The sequence below is a fragment of the Mastigoproctus giganteus genome, chromosome 8, assembly GCF_048544385.1.
Source record: "Mastigoproctus giganteus isolate SK-2022 chromosome 8, ASM4854438v1, whole genome shotgun sequence".
NCBI lineage: Eukaryota > Metazoa > Arthropoda > Arachnida > Uropygi > Thelyphonidae > Mastigoproctus > Mastigoproctus giganteus.
The window spans coordinates 159,705,885-159,725,237 of record NC_143582.1 but is presented as its reverse complement, the minus strand read 5'-3'; the positions used below and the strand labels follow the sequence as shown (position 1 = coordinate 159,725,237).

The following is a 19,353-nucleotide window of genomic DNA, read 5'->3' as shown; positions in this document are numbered from 1 at the left end:
CCCAAACCCCAAGCTGTGGGCACTGGATCTCAATGATGCCAATCTGGAGGGCAGCAGCATCACTGGCAGGTTCCATCACAACGTACAGGCACCCATGTTGAGGGAGGTTAAAAGAGACAAGTTGTTACTATAGTTCTAAATTTGGAATTATAGAAACCTATGTTAATTCACCTTTTTTTTCCTTCCTATCAGCTTGTCAAGAGAATGAAATCCCAGAGTAGATAAGAAACTTTGACATCAATTGCAATTTTTATTTTGTTAAGCGAATGAATTTCTTTGTGCAAGAAATCCTGTTTGCCACCTCTGGGTATCGATCAATGAACTATTTAATTTGCAAATATACATGAAGTCCGCATTTTTATACTTTTCAAATTTAATTTTCATTTAATGCCTTTCAAAGAACATATAGAGTTAAGTTATTTACTTGATGATTGTTATACAAGTAGCTGTTCTGGAGGAATAATTCACAAAGTTGGTTAATAATTTTCACTTGAATGTAAGTGGCTGTAATAAGCATATACAGTTGTGCCTCCGTATCTGCTGATTCAGTTACCTGTGGTTAACCATGGAAAAAAACAAAAAAACTTAACACGTACTACTCGCATGTCCAATATGATGCTTCCCTTTATTTTTTACGATGTCGATTTTAAATCGAATAGCTTCCCTTTATTTTTTTACAATGTCACGTGTGGTTTGGTCACCAACATTATAATGGTTCTCTGGAGATTTAAAGGTTTCGTTTAATTTGAAAGCACAACTCCTGTGTTTGCCCATCATTTTTGCGATTTTTAAACAACAACAACAAAAAAAAAAAAAAAAAACTGATATCCCTGACATAAATAACGAAACAAAATTTGTCCTTTTGTGGTGTGACGGAACACAACAGTCAACGTGACACACTAAACCAAACTAAACATTTGGTCTCTTTTTTTTTTTTTTTTTTTTGTTTTGAGCGGTAGGTATGAAGGCAGCGGGGGGTTGCAAGATAACAGGTATACTAATCTCCCAATGACAACTTATAATGCCGATTCTTGTCGCTAATTTATGACTTGCAAAATATCTATTCTAGTTATTACTTGAATTTTATGATTTCTGGTTGATTTTTTTTTTTTTTTTAATTTGGAGTCTTGAAGTGTCCCGGTTAATCCGCTTCCTAGTTAATCCAATCCTGGTAAATCGAGAATCTGCTGTAATTTATTATTACCATATTTAATGTTGGTAATGCCTTACTGTGTGTTTAATTTATTAATTAAACTTTATTATACATGTATATGTACAAAAAATCATGTTATACATGAGGTCAGCAGGTGTTCGCTTATATCCACGGTTTCAGCCATCCACAGTAGGTCTTGGAACGTATCCCCCGCAGATACAGGGATCTTACTGTACTTAACTACATCCACAGTTATTCCAGGTTTTATTTTAGGAAGCATAAGAAGCATTTGTAAAAACAAAAAAAAAAAAAAAAAAAAAAAAATACATACATGTAAATGGTGCCTTTGGCTCCACCTTTACTTGTTTGCATAACACGACTTAGAAGACTCTGTCTCAAGTACTGTGGATCTACTCCCATTAAAGAAGCTGCTATCTGAAGTGACTGATCAGAATGATTAGCCATTCGGCAGCCACCTTTGCTGTCATCAGAATTATCCTCAAATGTAACATTTCCTAGATGGAGTACCGCAGCAACAACTGTATATATATTAAGCCTTTCTTTTTGATCAAGACCTAAAAGGAAATGTGATAATTTGATAAATTGCTATATTATTATATTGGTTTTAATTCAAACACAAATTATTTCTTTATTCTGAATTGAAAGTTTATATAAATAGTGATAATTTATAGCTTTGGTAATCAGAATGTCCTCTGTGATCTGAAATGCCATAAATCTGAATGCTTTATCTCTCCCACACCTAGCTTCACACATTGCATTCACAGAACTATGAAAAATCACTTAATTTTTAATTAAGTTAACCTTTTAGTTAAATTATATTATATATTTTTTTTATGGTCAAGGTCCTGATAGATTTTGGTTTGCGAGTGGTGAATTTTTTTCTTTTTTTTGGTGGGAAGTATTACTAGTAATTAAGGCCTAACTAACTGGCTAGCTGTAGTTGTACTAGCAGCTGTTGGATCGCCTATAGGGATCAAGTTAACAAAAATATAAATGTACAGTTTGGAAAGCTTAGAGATTTAAAGGAGGAGGAGAGAGGAAATAAAGGAAATTATTAAAGATTGAGTCAAGAAGGTTAGGAATATAGCTAGGGAGAAATCAGGAGGGTGACTTTCTTTCACATGGCCGTTTCTCTGCTACTTCCTTGGGGGCTATGAGCAGATAGATAGCCATACTAAAAGAACGCCAAAGGCATACCTGTTTCTGTAGTCTCAAAAACAGTTTTGTTTTGTAAGTACTCATGTTAAGTTATGGATGTCCTATATTAATAATCCAAGTAAATCAAATAAATTTCATAAACTGTAATTGTTAATTTTTGGTTAACTTTAGTTTTAAATTTTGGAATTATTATTAGCTGCAAACTGGGATTGAGACCCAAAGCCCGAGAGGTATGCATCAGAGTAAATATAAAAAGTATACAGGTATTTACCTGTGATCAGTATGACTGTAGGTTGGGGCGAGAAAGGCCATGCAAGTTGCCCGGGAGCTGCTTTATAGGAGGCAGGGGTGCAATCTGGTCTGATTTGTTGGTTGGTCTGTTTTTAATAATAATATATGTTTAAGGGAGGGTTAATTTGCAATTAGGCAACCTGTATTCAATTTGTAATCAATGGTTAGGGATTATGGTGAATACCTATATAGATGTTTAGGTAAATAAAATGCCCCCCGTGGGATAACTATATACATACCCCCCATTGGTGATTTTAATCTTGTGGTGCTGTGGACTTTATTATAAGCTGTAGGTGTTTTTTTTTTTTTTTTTTGGCGCATCGGCTTCTGTGGCCATATTGCACCTCCCAAGGTTTTTGCAGTACTTTGATCCAAGCCCGAGGCGGGAATCGAACCCGCGACCTTTGGGTTGCCGGGCAGGTACTTTACCCACTTGGCTAGCCCGGTCGGCGCTGTACGTGTGGTGTAGCATGTTGGTGCTTTGAAACGTTGGGATCCCAACGCTTCAAAGCACCAACTTCGCTGGATATTTTATATTAGATAACAAATGGGATACAAATAACACGCTACACCATGGCTACAGCTTATAATAAAGTCCAAAGCACCACAAGGTTAAAATCACCGATGGGGGGGGGGGTATGTAAATATGTATATAGTTATCCCACGGGGCATACACGGGCTGTAGTAGTAGTAGTAGTGGCATGTGATGCAAGAAACCACGTGTATGAGCTTATGCAGCATCAGCCAAAAAAAAAAAAAAAAAAAAAAAAAATCACACCATTCCCTCCAAATGCCTGTCCAGTTCCTCCTTAAATTTATTCAACCTATCAACTTTCACAACGACAGATGGAAGTTTGTTCCAGCAATTAACCACCCGCTAACTAAAGGCAAATTTCCGCACATCTATTCTACATCTGTCTTTTCTTAATTTGAAATTAAGCCCCCTTAGGTTCGTAATCTGAACAAGTGGAAGGATCCCATCAGAATTCAGCGTGCTCAACCCATTCAAGGCCTTATACACCTCAATCAGATCACCGCTCAGGTGCCTAGTCTCCAGCCACTACAATTTGCAGAACTTAAGCCTCTCTTGGTAAGAGGATCCCTTCATTGCCCTCACCAATCTTGTTGCCCTTCTCTGTACACACTCAAGTAAATCTACATCCTTCCTAAAATGAGGCCTCCAGACCTGTACACAGTACTCAAGGCATGGCCTGACCATTGCCTTATACAGAGGGATAATCACCTCCTTTTCCCTGCTAGCAAAATTCCTATATATCATTGACAAAACCCCCTGACCTTCCCTGGCAGCCTGTCTGCATTGCTCAGAAAACTTCATATCTGCCTGCACAATTACTCCCAGGTCTTTTTCATTTTCTACCACCTTAAGTATAGTACCACACAGTTGGTACGTTTCTCTGGGGTTCATCATCATCATCAGCCATTTTCAATCCACTGCAGGATGTAGGCCTCTCCAGCAACTTTCCAGTTCCTTCTGTTTTGAGCACTGGCCATCCATTTACTACCCACAAACTCATGAATTTCATCTATCCATCTCCGCCTTTGTCTTCCAGGTTTTCTTCTAGCTCCTCTTGGATACCATTCTGTTATTTTCTTAGTCCATCTGTCATCATGTCTTCGAGCTATGTGTGCTGCCCAAGACCATTTTAGTTCTTTAGTTTTGATAAGAATGTCCTTTACTTGAGTTTGCTGCCTAATCCATGTGTTTCTCTTCTTATCTAACAGTCTGATTCCCAATATGATTCGTTCCATTCTTCACTGTGTAGTTCTCAGCTTCTCTTCCATTCTTTTGGTGAGTGCCCAAGTTTCACTTCCATAAGTTATGGTGGGGAGTATACATTGGTTCATTATTTTACGTTTCAGACAAACTGGGATATTGCTCTTCAGTATGTGACTATATTTCCTGAATGCTATCCATCCAAAATTTATTCTTCTCTTGACTTCCAGCCATTTATCATTATTAAAGCTAATAACTTGTCCCAGATAAGTATATGACTCCACCTTTTCAATTACTGCTCCTTCAATCATTATTTCCCTTTCTGTGGCATACTTGTTCATCATTACTTTTGTTTTGGCCATATTCATCTTTAGTCCAAAATCCTTACTAGCTGTGCATAACTGATTAAGATTTTCCTCTACTTCTTTGGTATCGTGGCTTATGACCACAATGTCATCTGAAAATTGTAAATGGTTTAGGTACTCTCCGTTCACATTGACTCCTTTCTGCGACCAGGCTAATCTTCTGAAAGCTTCCTCAAGGGCAGCAGTAAATAGTTTCGGAGATATTGTGTCTCCTTGTCAAACTCCTTTCTCAATTTTAAATTTCCTACTGTCTTTGTCTAGTCTAGTAAAGGAGGTAGCACTCTCATATATTTTCTTCAAAATCATAATATATGGGGTATCAATGCCTTGTCTTTCCAGTGCCCGAAACATTGCCTTATGCTGTATGGAGTCAAATGCCTTTTCATAATCCACAAATGCCAGGCATAATGGTGTTTTATATTCATTTGCTTTCACCATTAGCTGTGATATTACGTGAAGGTGATCCATAGCTGAGAATCCTGTCCTAAAGCCAGCTTGCTCTTTCGGTTGATTCTCATCAAGTATTCTTTCTAATCTGTTAGTAATGACCCTTGTGAACAACTTGTATATGTGGGATAACAAGCTAATTGGTCTATAATTTCCAATTTCTGATTTATCTCCTTTCTTATGCAGCAAAACTATGATTGCATTATTCCACTGCTTAGGCATCACACCTTTTCTAATGTACTTTGTGAAGAGCCTTGCCAGTTTTTGTGTTATGCCTCTTCCCCAATTTTAACAACTCTACAGTAACTTCATCTTCCCCTCTGGGGTTACTTCTACCCATATGCAGTACTTTGCATTTGTCAAGGTTAAACTTCAGTGGCCACTTCTTAGCCCATCTGCCCAAATTATCTAGATCCTGTTGCAGTAGCACCCTGCCATTACTGTCATTAACAACTCTGATATGCTGTAGAAAGGTTATACTAGTCTTTGTCCAGTGGATAACATTACAAAAAAAAAAAAAGAAAAAAAAAAAAAAATGTAATTCTTAAATTGTATTTACCTAAACATCTATATAGGTATTCACCGTAATCCCTAACCATCGATTACAAATTGAATACAGGTAGCCTAATCGCAAATGAACTCTCCCTTAAATATATATTATTATTAAAAACAGACCAACCAACAAATCAGACCAAATGATGCTCTTGCCTCCTATTAAGTGGCTCACGGACAACTTGCAGGTCCTTTCTCACACCAACCTACAGTCATACTGATCACAGGTAAATACCTCTATACCTTTTATATTTACTCTGATGCATACCTGTCAGGCTTTGGGTCTCAATCTCAGTTTGCAGCTAATAATAATTCCAAAATTTAAAACTAAAGTTAAGCAAAAATCAACAATTACAGTTTATAAAATTTATTTGGATTATTAATATAGGATATCCATAACTTAACATGAGTAATTACAAATCAAAACTGTTACTGAGACTACAGAAACAGGTATGCCTTTGACATTCTTTTAGTATGGCTATCTAAAAGATTACCTGTGATCAAATTATTTAATTATCAAAGCCCACGAGGAAGTAGCAGAGAGATGGCCATAAAGGAACCACTAGGTGGCAGTGATCATTGTGTGCTTAAGTGGGATTTACTCAAAGAGGTAACTACCATCAGGGGTAAAGGGAAAGGTTTTTGCTTTCAACTATTTAAAAAGTGTGTATGTGATGGAAACAAATATGAACAAATTACAATCTACTCATATATAAATGCAGTGCATTGAAATAAAGAGAAATGATTTTAGGATTCACTTACAAAAGTGCACAATGCAATTCTGTTGTGATGTTCTTCTCTGTTTTGCAATGTGTGCTTTCGTATTGCTGAATTTGTGAAAAGTGCTTTGTGTTATGCATAGCATAGGAACACAGCCTTTAAATCTGCCCCTTCGTTAGGTTTAGAGGTTACTGAAATCCTTTATTCCATCATGTGAGTGTAGTGTTATGTGATTAGATGGTTCACTTCTTGTAGATTTTAAGATGTTTATAACTCTCTTTTTTTTTTTTTTTTTTAATTAAAAGAAGCTATAATTTATATTAAAATGGATGGTTAGACATCTCAATGATAATGAAAAGACAATGCTTACCCATATTGCTCAATGCTCTGTCCATACATTCAAAATCTTTCATGTCATCTAATATAGGATCTTTTAGTGCACCTTTCTCTTGATGGACTTTTGATTTTCTGTTGACATTAAGTATACTCTCAGAGTGATTTGAGATAAAATACTGGGTGCAACCTTTATTCAGGTACTGGAAAACAAAGAACACATAATATAATACACATGCAAATACTTGTCTTTAAATCTCTAATCCTCTCTACCAAAATAATTATACTTATATACAAATTATTTAATTACCAAGGAAGAGCAAAGCGTAGCCGATGTACATCAATCTACCTCAAACTAAACCCACAGCAATGATAGACTTAGAAACAGAAGACAATTGTCAAACTATATTAATATATTGTAGACTAGACTTCTTTATACATGACCAGGTTATTTCAGTTATGAACCGTGCTCACAAGTACAGTGACAAACTTAACAATATCTACTCTCTTATAATTTTAAATTAGTGCACCACAACAAGATCATTTTTGTTAACCAATGTGAATCATGCTATTCACACATGCGTGTAAAGGTCCAAGAGTCCAAAATGGTGTATGGTCTCCGCACATTTATAGAATTACAGTTTAATTTCATTTCAAGTATTTCAGCTATTAAGAGTTTTATTCATTCTGTGTATTAATTACCTTAGCCTCGTTAAAAAGAAAAACATGGTTCTCCTGGATGGCATGAAAGGAAAGTTCAGATGCACCTGTCCTTTTCACCCTCACAGATGCCTGATATTGTTTTAAAGACATCGAAAGATAATTTTGGTAGAACCGATGTAAAAGGAGTTGCATTCCCCACAAGTAATGTTATAGATTATATCGGTTCGCTCCACGTTAAAGACTGAGGTGGGTTTCCTCGCCCTCAATAATTTATTTATCAGTTGTGCAACTATTTTGAATTCTGTATTTTTAAAAATGTTAACAAACTGTTCATACCATTGTTGTACATAAGGAACTTTAATAAAATACTTATGTGTAGTATTCTTACTAAGCGGAACTGATTCGGATTTTTGTTTTGCCTGTCGCTGAATATTATCCTAGCGTATATCCCCTGTTTAAAATGATTGGAATTCTAATGACTGGAATTATCTAAAGTAAGTTATTGAAATTAAAAAACAGGATTTAGAAATGGAAATAAATAAAAGACAAACAAAATACAGCATCTAATTATGGTTAAGAATCGATTTGTTGTTCGAACGGAGGGTAACACATGCTTCAATAGTAGAGAAAATACAACACATAATGAAGAAGGGGTGGAAGGTATAAGTTAAATCATGCAACGTGAGGTAACAGATTTAGCTACACTACACAATAACATTATATTTAATAATTCAGATACACAGGGAAATAATTCGAAACTCAGCGTTGTAAATTTAATCACAGTTCAAATAAATCTTCTTAAAAAGGAGTCTTAATTACAACCTTCCACCTACATGACTTCCGAAAAAACAAACAGTAGTTGAATTTGAATGCGGTTTAAGAAATATTAAGAATAGGGAAGGATTAATACAGCTAATAAATAATGTTAGGATCAAAGGATCCTAATATACCCAAACTATCAAAACAAGAAAGAATCGGATTACAAAAACTAAGGAAAAATGATAATATTGTAATACAAAGAACAGATAAAGGCGACACTGTGGTTGTCTTAAATAGGGAGCATCATTCTCTCGCTCCTTGTATAATTCTCTATAGTAGTCTTCTGCTATTTGAATTATGCCTCCTCCGCTATTTATAAGTACAACATCACTATTCTTCAGTTTCAGTATCAGTATCATTTCTCTTTCTGTATTACTGCTCATGGCTGCTGATTTAAGTCCTTTGCTTCCCCTTAATGCCTGTTCTATTTTTCTGGTGTTAAATCTTCTTATGTCCTCTCTGAGTCTCTTTCTAATGGCTTTGCATAACTCAGTATACTCAATTTTCTCCTTGTCAGTGTTTATCTTGCTCTTCATTTGTTGCCTTCAGTTCATCATAACACGTGTTTCTTGACTAATTTTTTCTTCTTTGGATTTCTTTTTCCCTATAGGTTTCTTGGGCTTTATCAGTTTCAGGAAGTTGTAATATTCCTCATCGATATCTTGGTCCTGAGCCGTCTGCAGAAGCTCAAACTTGTTCTTAAGTTCCAGTACATACTGCTCTTTCTCCTCTTCTGTTATCTCAAAGACCTTCGTATTATTTACTCGAGTCAGTTTTTTCCTCTCCTTTCCTACATCTATATCAAGTGTGCACCTTACCATTCTGTGATCACTTCCAACATTTACCGTATTCAGGATGGTAACATCATTCACTATATATCTTCTGTTAGTGAAGATGAAGTCAATTTCATTAGTTGTTAACTCATTTGGATCCTTCCCTGTCCACTTTCTGTTCACCCATTTCTTGAAAAACGTGTTCATTACTGACAATACTTGAGATTCTGCAAATTCCACAAGTCTTTCACCTCTTTCATTTCTTTCACCAATTCCAAAATTTCCTATATTTTCCCTTTCTGTGCTGTTTTATCTTTTTTCCAACCTTAGCATTGAAGTCCCCCATAATAATAGTGTATTGGGTTTTCTGCTCATCTAGAAGACTCTCAATTTCGGTGTACACATGGGTTGTGTTAGGGTAGCTAAGAATAGAAACAGGTGCATGTATACCTGCGTGTACACCAATGCTAGGAGTTTGGTAAATAAATTTGATGAATTTGAGGTATTGCTCAAAACATCAAAGGCAGATATTGTTGAGATATCAGAGACGTGGTGTCACACAGATATAAGTAATGCGGAACTGGAATTTGGGGAATATAATGTGTATAGAAAGGATAGACAAGACAGGAGGGGAGGAGGGGTTATGCTATTAATTAAGAAACACATAAAGTCCAAGGAAGTGAAGCCAGTCGACATCGATGGACAGGGCAGTGTCGAGTCAGTTTGGTGTGACATAAGCATAGGGAAATCAAAATTGAGAGTAGGAGTGTGCTATAGGCCTAATGACTCTGATGAGTATAATAAGATATTGTACAGGGAAATAGAGTGGGCCAGTAAATCAGAGAGTCTTATAATGGGGGATTTTAATTTCCCAGATATTGACTGGAATTTGTGGGTTGGTCACTCGCACACTAGCAAGGCTTTTGTGGATTTATTGGATGATTGTTTTCTACATCAGCATGTTCGTGAGGCAACAAGAGGGAGCAATACCCTTGATCTGATTATCAGTAGTGATTCTTCATGCATTAAGAATCTGCAGATAAATGAACCACTAGGTGGCAGTGATCACAGTGTGTTGAAGTGGGATTTACTCAAGGAGGTAACTACCATCAGAGGTAAAGGGAAGGGTTTTTGTTTTCGTAAAGGCGACTATGATGGTCTGAGACAGTATTTAAATTCTATACAGTGGGACCAACTGATGATGTTACCAACAGCAAACTCAAAATGGGAAGCATTCAAGGAACTAATCTTGGAGGCTACCAGGCTTTACATACCAACTAAGAAATATTGTTCAAGGTTTAGGCCTAAATGGTTGTCAGATGAACTAATGAGACATGTGGCAGAGAAGAAAAATGCATGGGATACATACAAATTAATGGGTGACATGGAAACCTATGATAGATATAAGTTGGTCTGTAACCAAGTCACAAAGGAGATTAGGCAGGCAAAGGCAGACTACGAAAAATCCTTGGCAAAGGATGCAAAGAAAAACAGAAAAGAGTTCTTTACATATTTGAACTCGAGAAGGAAAGGGATGAATCAGATTGGTCCACTGGATATTGATGGTTCAACAGTTGAGGATCCTGCTCAGGTAGCTAACAATCTAAACGAGTATTTTGCATCTACATTCACGCATGAGGAGTTATTCAGGAAGGAGAATGATGTAGGTAAAGTAAACATTGGCAGTGAGCTGGATGATTTTGTAATAACTGAGAGGAAAGTGGAGGAGAGATTGTTGAGGATAAACATAAAAAAGGCACCTGGGGTGGATGGGATCTATCCAGTTATATTAAAGGAGGCAGCAAAGGAAGTATGCAAACCCCTAGCCATAATTATGAGAGCTTCTTTGGACTCAGGGGAGGTACCCATAGACTGGAGATGTGCAAATGTAACCCCAATTCACAAAGGAGGATCAAAGGCTGACACAAGTAATTATAGACCTGTTAGTTTAACTTCTGTTCCAGGTAAATTAATGGAGGCACTGGTTAAAGAAGCACTGCAGGATCATCTAGACAAGAATTCAGTTATAGCTCAGACACAGCATGGTTTTGTTAAGGGCAGGTCTTGCCTGACCAATTTGATTGGATACTATGATGTAGTCACAAAAGAACTGGATGCAGGGAATAACTTTGATATTATATATTTGGATCTTAGAAAGGCTTTTGATACTGTTGCACATGGAAGACTGCTGCACAAATTGGAGCAGTGTGGCATTGGAGGCAAACTGCTGCTATGGATAAGGGGATGGTTGAGTGGCAGAAGACAGAGAGTGGTAATCAATGGACACTGCTCAACGTGGACTAATGTTATTAGTGGAGTTCCTCAAGGTTCAGTGTTGGGTCCGTTGTTGTTTTCGGTGTTTATGAATGATATTGATGATGGTATATCAAGTTTAATGTCCAAGTTTGCAGATGATACAAAGGTTGGCAGGGTTGTTAAGGACACTACTGATGCTATGCTGCTGCAACAGGATCTGGAAAGGTTGAACAGATGGGCTGAGAGGTGGCAAATGAAGTTTAACATTGACAAATGTAAAGTACTACATATGGGAAACAGTAACCCCAGAGCAACTTATCAACTCTGCGGTACTACACTGACAGTGGTGGAGAATGAAAAGGACCTGGGGGTAATTGTGCAGGCAGATATGAAGTTCTCTGAGCAGTGCAGACGAGCTGCAAGAGTAGCTCATGGTGTCTTGTCAATGATATACAGGAATTTTTCTAGCAGGGATAAGGAGGTGATTATTCCCTTGTATAAGGCAATGGTTAGGCCACATCTTGAGTACTGTATACAGGTCTGGAGGCCTCATTTCAAGAAGGATGTAGAGCTGCTGGAATGGGTACAGAGGAGGGCAACAAGATTAGTGAATGGAACAAAGGGTTGCTCTTACGAAGAAAGGCTTAAGTTTTGCAAATTACAGAGTCTGGAGACTAGGCACCGGCGAGGTGATCTGATAGAGGTGTATAAGGCTTTGAATGGTTTGAGCATGCTCAATGCCAATGTGATTCTTCATCTTGCTCAGAATAATCACCTGAGAGGGCATAAATTCAAATTGAGGAAGGACGGATGTCGGATAGATGTGCGGAAATTTGCCTTTGGCCAGCGGGTGGTTGGTTGGTGGAACCGACTTCCATCACTTGTTGTTGAAGTTGATAGCCTAAACAAATTTAAAGCTCAACTGGACAGGTATTTCGAACGAACGGAGGGGTGAAATGGGAGTAGTGGTTGGTTTTTTTTTTTTTTTTTTTTTGGCTGATGCCGAATAAGCTTGCTTTCTTGCATCATATGCCTCTACTAATGCTAATGCTAATTTTGGTGCATGAATCATTATAACCTTTAGCTTGTACCTCTTAGAAATCTTGATTATTAGTGACACCCTTGGTGATATACTTTTGATTTTTTATATCTTTAACATATAAAAAACATATAACATAAAAACATATAAGATATAAAAAACAAAATGTTGTTTTTTATATCTTTATGGACCAGAAACCCAACTCCACCTTCGTTCCTTTCACTGTTTCCATTGGTGTACAGCAGATTTCCACTTGATAAACTTATAGGTGATCCATTTCTTCTTCTTGTTTCAGCCAAACTGATGATATTCCAATTCATATTTTCTAGTTCCTTTTCCAGCTGTAATAGCCTGTCTTCACTGATAAGTGATCTTACGTTGTAACAGGCCAAGTTCAGTTTCCGTGCATGGCAGCTGGTCGTACCCAAAGATTCTTAGCACCCTCTGCTTCCACTCTGATCCTCTCGCTGCTGTAAGGGTGGGGGGGGAGTGAAAGTCGCTGGGGACTGAGGGCCATTTGTTTCGTGGTGTTGGCATATGCTGGAGGGTTTGGTCTTTTTCTCTTCACGCTGACCAGGCGTCTTGAAGAGATACACTCTACACATTCTTTGCCACTAAGTGATGTAACAGGGCTTACCATCGAGAAGGTGTGCATGAGTGGATTTTAGGGAGGCAGGCCAACCGGACTTCTCCTAAATCTTCTGTAATAGAAAGATATTGGCTCCATCAGTGTTTTAGACTGGGTATCTGATAACACACAGAATACCTGTCCCCCCTCTAAGCCCCGATGTTGTCTCATTATATACTAATGTAGATGTTAAATATTCACTCGACACATTATGGGATTTGATTAACAGTAATTCCATAATATTAAATAAAACCAAGTTGCCTATAACCGAAATATTTCATTTAATTAGATTTCTTATAGAGGCTAATTACGTTGATTTTCAATCGGACATTTACAGACAAATTTTTGGCCTTCCAATGGGAATTAGCCTGAGCGGTTTAGTAGCTGAAATTTATCTTAACACTATTGAGCAATTACACTTAAATCCGTATATTCCCAGGATAACATTTTATGGTAGGTACTAGGATATCATCTAAGTATCACATGAAGATAATGTAAATAATCTTATGAGTTCTTTTAATAATATACACGACTTAAATTCACTTTGGAAAAGGAAAACCCAGGTGAGAACTCTATAAATTTTCTTAATTTTATGTTAACAGGGGTCCACAATGACAGACTTTAAAATATACCATAAACTTAATAATACAGGAAAATTTTTGCATTATTCGAGCTACCACACTTTTACGTATAAAAAGGAGTATTGTTTTAAACCAATTTTATAATGCGTACAGATATAGTTCTATATAAGAAACTCTCAATGACAAAATCAGGGAACTTATAACAAGATTTTTAAACAGGGGATATACACTAGGTATGATTAGGAACATTCAGCGACAGGCAAAACAAAAATCCGAATCAGTTCCACTTAGTAAAAACGATACACATAAATATTTTATTAAAGTTCCTTATGTACAACAATGGTATGAACAGTTCATTAACATTTTTAAAAATACAGAATTCAAAATAGTTGCACAACTGATAAATAAACTCTAGACATTATTGAGGGTGAGGAAACCCACTTCAGTCTGTAACATGGAGCGAACCAATATAATCTATAACATTGCTTGTGGGGAATGCAACTTCTTTTACATCAGTTCTACCAAAATTATCTTTCGATGTGTTTACAACAATATCAGGCATCTGTGAGAGCGAAAAGGACAGGTGCATCTGAACTTTCCTTTCATGCCATCCAGGAGAACCATGTTTTTCTTTTTAACGAAGCTAAGGTAATTAATACACAGAATGAATAAATCTTAATAGCTGAAATACTTGAAATGAAATTAAACTGTAATTTTATAAATGTGAGGAGACCATACACCATTTCGGACTCTTGGACCTTTACACGCATGTGTGAATAGCATGATTTACATCAGTTAACAAAAATAATCTTGTCGCGGTACACTAATTTAAAATTATAAGAGAGCAGATATTGTTAAGTTTGTCACTGTACTTCTTGTGAGCATGGTTCATAACCAAAATAACCTGGTCATGTAAAAGAAGTCTAGTCTACAATATTTTAATATAGTTTTTAATATAGTTTACAATTGTCTTCTGTTTCTAGTCTATCATTGCTGATGGGTTTAGTTTGGGGTAGATTGATGTATGTCGGCTATGCTTTGCTATTCCTTGGTAGCAGTAGGTAGACATTGGGAATTGAATACAAGATTAGTTTTATAAAAATCGTATAAATTAACAATCTTTTAATATGGATATTATCGCGTTACAAACTTAGATCTTTTATATTATATATTAACCGGATCAATTTGATGTGAAGAAATTTTCTAAAAAAGGTATGATAAGCTATCTTATATTTAAACAATATTACATTGGAAACGAGAGTAGCCTTGTGCAGGCAAAGTTTTTACGGCTCCGTTTTTTAAATTTTTTTCTGTTTTTTTAACTTAAATTAGAATATTAACTTATTTTCTAGAGTAGCTTTATATTCCTAGTTATGATACTTAGTTTAATTTTTAACTTTGATAGAGATTTTGTAGGTTATTACTTAGTATCTTCAAATAGGCCTCTGGGGTTGGGCATATTCATAATATAATTTTTTTTTAGAGTTTACAGCAACCTTGCGTTGAAATAATAAAACAAAAAACAAAATTAATAGTTTAATAATATTAAACCGGTATTACTAATTTACAATAAATTATTATTTACAATAAGTATATAAAACAAAAAGAAAAAGAATACCATAAAATACAATAAAATATACAGAATTGAAAGCGCTAAAATCTGAATCTTTCAAAGGCTCTGCCTTCTTTCTCAACAGTATGCTTTATTTTTCCAGTGCAATCTTAAATACCTTCAGGTTCACAGCATATGTCACATGATTCAATAACATGTGCATTGTTCTCTTGCGTAACAGAACCGGAAGTGACTCAGGAGTGCGTCAGGTGGAATCATTCATATCCCTCCAAAGGATCACTATCTCAAAAAGGAGATGAATCTGCATACCCCTATCCATAAGAGATAGGGGTATGCGGATTCATCCCCTCTATCCACAAGAAATAGGGGTATGCAGATTCATCCCCCTCTTTGAGACAGTGATCCTTGGAGGGGATGAACGATTCCACCTGACGCACTCCTGAGCCATTTCCGGTTCCATTACGCATGAGAACAATGCATATGTTATTGAATCATGTGACATGAGCCGTGAACCTGAAGGTATTTAAGATTGCACTGCAAAAATAAAACATACTGTTTAGAAAGAAGGCAGAGCCTTCGAAAGCTTCAGATTTTAGCGCTTTTAATTCTGTATATTTTATTGTATTTTCTGGTATTCTTTTTCATTTTATTTTATATACTTATTGTAAATAGTAATTTATTGTAAATTAGTAATACTGGTTTAATATTATTAAACTATTAATTTTGTTTTTTGTTTTATTATTTCAACGAAAGGTTGGTCTAAATTACTATAAAAAAAAATTTATATTATTACTTAGTATCGCTAAGAGTATCCAATCCACGTGTTTTACAAGTTTTGCAGCTCCGGCGAACGCCGGGTTTTTAGCAATATTTAGTAGCTTTATTGACTTAATTGTTTTATTATATTATTTTCTATAAGTAGCTTATAGACCTCGTCAAGATCCTCAGTTTATTCTGAATTTAGATAGTGAGATTTTGGAGGTTAATTAATACTTAGTGTCCGTAGATTTACTGTTCGTAACTTGCCACCATTGTTATACGATGCAACGTTATATCTGGTACTAGATAGTGTTAGCTTAGTATAGTAGAGTATATAATATTATCAATTAATCAGTAAAATTTATTAATCTTGTTAAACTTCATTGTCAATTAAATTGTACTTTTTTAACTAAATACATATAACGATTTAGATTTTACAAATGGAACATTATGAATTAATAAATAACTTGATACGGAAGTTATATAACGAAACTCGGAGATAATACTCAATACTAAAATATATATATATATATATATATATGCATAGATATATAGTGTTATAACTGCATTGGAATATAAGTTTAGGGTTATAATTTTATACTGCAATTGAATAAAAATCATGATTCAGACCAGAACAGCAAAGCAAAAGGCTCAAGCTAATGGGAGTGCTGTGGCTCAGGGAAGAACTAAGGTGGGCAGTTGCCCTCTGAATCACAGCCTTTTAAAATGCACTACTTGCTTGATGTTTGTGGAGCAATCAGGTACGGGACATGATATTGCCAAGTGGAATGTCTTTGTGTGTGTGTGTGCGCGCGCGCGCAATGTAATGAGTGTGAGGGAATCAGGCGACAACCCAACGTTGTTATGGGCCTATATGAGAGCTTGAAGAACACGGTGGATGCCCTCGAAGGATCTAAACTGAGAGGCCCAGCAAGCTCTCAGCTACCCACATCAACACCAGAGCTTACATTTGAACATCACGCAAAACAGAGGCATCGTAATTCGTTATTTGGTTTTTTTAGGAGCATTAGCAACTAAGGCCATATTGCTCCGTGATTATGCGGTGGTCATTCCCTGACCTTTCCGCATCCTCCATATTTGGTGGTGACGGGCTCAAACCCCGGTCTAATCAAGAAGCGTGTGCTACGAACTGCTGCTCCTTCCCACCTGATTACGGAGGTGCCTAACACAGCGGCAACCCCCAAAGCAGAATGCACTGGTCGCAGAGGGACTAGTAGTTGTCGGTGATTCTATTGTCAGGGAAATGGGGAACATGGTATGTAAAAAGGATAGGTGGAACAGGACCAGGGTATGCCTGCCAGGAGCAAAGGTTGACAATGTTGTAGAGCAGATATCATCTGTTAAGCACACAAAAAGTAATATTTTTGTACACATTGGCACTAATGATATTAAGAGTAGGAGAACAGCGGAATTAATTAACAAGTACAGGTCACTGCTGAAAAAAAGCCATGAATTAGGGTTGAATTTGAAAGTAGTAATAGTAGTGGCATGTGATGCAAGAAAGCAAGTGTAGGGGCTTATGCAGCATCAGCCAAAAAAAAAAAAAAAAAAAAAATCACACCATTCCCTCCAAATGCCTGTCCAGTTCCTCCTTAAATTTATTCAACCTATCAACTTCCACAACGACAGATGGAAGTTTGTTCCAGCAATTAACCACCCGCTGGCTAAAGGCAAATTTCCGCACATCTATTCTACATCTGTCTTTCCTTAATTTGAATTTATGCCCCCTTAGGTTTGTAATCTGAACAAGTGGAAGAATTCCATCAGAATTCAGCGTGCTCAACCCATTCAAGGCCTTATACACCTCAAGCAGATCACCACCCAGGTGCCTAGTCTCCAGCCACTGCAATTTGCAGAACTTAAGCCTCTCTTGGTAAGAGGATCCCTTCATTCCCCTCACCAATCTTGTTGCCCTTCTCTGTACACACTCAAGCAAATCAACATCCTTCCTAAAATGAGGCCTCCAGACCTGTACGCAGTACTCAAGGTGTGGCCTGACCACTGCCTCATACAGAGGGACAATCACCTCCTTTTCCCTGCTAGCAAAAGTGTCTACAATTCTGCCCAGACACGATAGGAGTGAATATATGATGAGAGCCGTGTCGATCAATTCGGCCCTGGAAAGGTTGTGCAAAGCTACAAGGGGTAGAATTTTTTCAGCCTGGTCTGTACTTGTTAACAGGAGAGACTGCTTCTACAGGAATGGGATATACTTAAATAGAAAGGGTGCAAGAATATTTGCTGATGCCATCGAGGCAGTGTTAGCTGTGTTGGAAAACAGCTAGATTTGGGGGGGGGGGTACACGGACTAATAGATTAACAGTAGCCACTGGCAGAGGTGAAAGTTATTCTTGCACTGCTTCTATAGGAATGAGCAGTAGCCTGGAAAACAAGATGCAGGATATTTCAGAGACTGCTGAAAGTCATTGTGGTACAAGTAAACACATGGGTTGTGTTAAGGTAGCTAAAAATAGAAATAGGTGCATGTATACTTGGGTATACACCAATGCTAGGAGTTTGGTAAATAAATTTGATGAATTTGAGGTGTTGGTCAAAACATCAAAGGCAGATACTGTTGGGATATCAGAGAGGTGGTGTCACACAGATCTAAGGAAGGCAGAATTGGAATTTGGAGAGTACAATGTGTACAGGAAGGATAAACAGGATAAAAAGGGAGGAGGGGTTATGCTATTAGTTAAGACACAGATAAAATCCGAGAAAGTGTAGCCAGTCGACATCGCTGGACAGTGCAGTGTCAAGTCAGTTTGGTGTGACATAAGCATTGGGAGATCAAAATTGAGAGTAGGAGTGTGTTATAGGCCTAATGACTCAGAAGAGTGTAATAAGAAACTATACAGGGAAATAGAGTGGGCCAGTAAATCACAGAGTCTTATAATGGGTGATTTTAATTTCCCAGATATTGACTGGAATTTGTGGGTTGGTCACTCACACAGTAGCAAGGCTTTTGGGGATTTATTGGATGATTGTTTTCTACATCAGCATGTTTGGGAGGCAACGAGAGGGAGTAATACTCTTGATCTGATTATCAGCAGTGATTCTTCATGCATTAAGAATCTGCAGATAAAGGAACCACTAAGTGGCGGTGATCACAGTGTGTTGAAGTGAGATATACTCAAAAGAGGTAACTACCATCAGGGGTAAAGGGAAGAGTTTTTTCTTTTGTAAAGGCAACTACGGTGGTCTGACACAGTATTTAAATTCTATATGGTGGGACCAACTGATGATGTTACCAACAGTAAATTCAAAATGAGAGGCATTCAAATAATTAATCTTGGGAGCTACTAGGCTTTACATACCAACTAAGAAATATTGTTCAAGGTTCAGGCCTAAATGGATGTCAGATGAACTAATGAGACATGTGGCAGAGAAGAAAAATGCATGGGATACATATAAATTAATGAGTGACATGGAAGCCTATGACAGATATAAGCTGGTCTGTAACTAA

General features: G+C 36.9%; 1 protein-coding gene across 2 annotated transcripts in view; it reads right to left on the bottom strand.

The window, feature by feature from the left end:
* Positions 1–19,353, bottom strand: part of jar (Myosin heavy chain 95F jaguar) — a 633,758-nt gene that overhangs the window by 458,867 nt on the left and 155,538 nt on the right. For both annotated transcript variants that reach the window (XM_090379849.1, XM_090379848.1), the window contains exons 9-10: positions 6,813–6,978; positions 1,485–1,728 (exon numbers count right to left, since the gene is read on the bottom strand). In XM_090379849.1, coding sequence (XP_090235975.1) covers positions 1,485–1,728; positions 6,813–6,978 — 410 coding nt within the window. The remainder of the gene's footprint in view (positions 1–1,484; positions 1,729–6,812; positions 6,979–19,353) is intronic.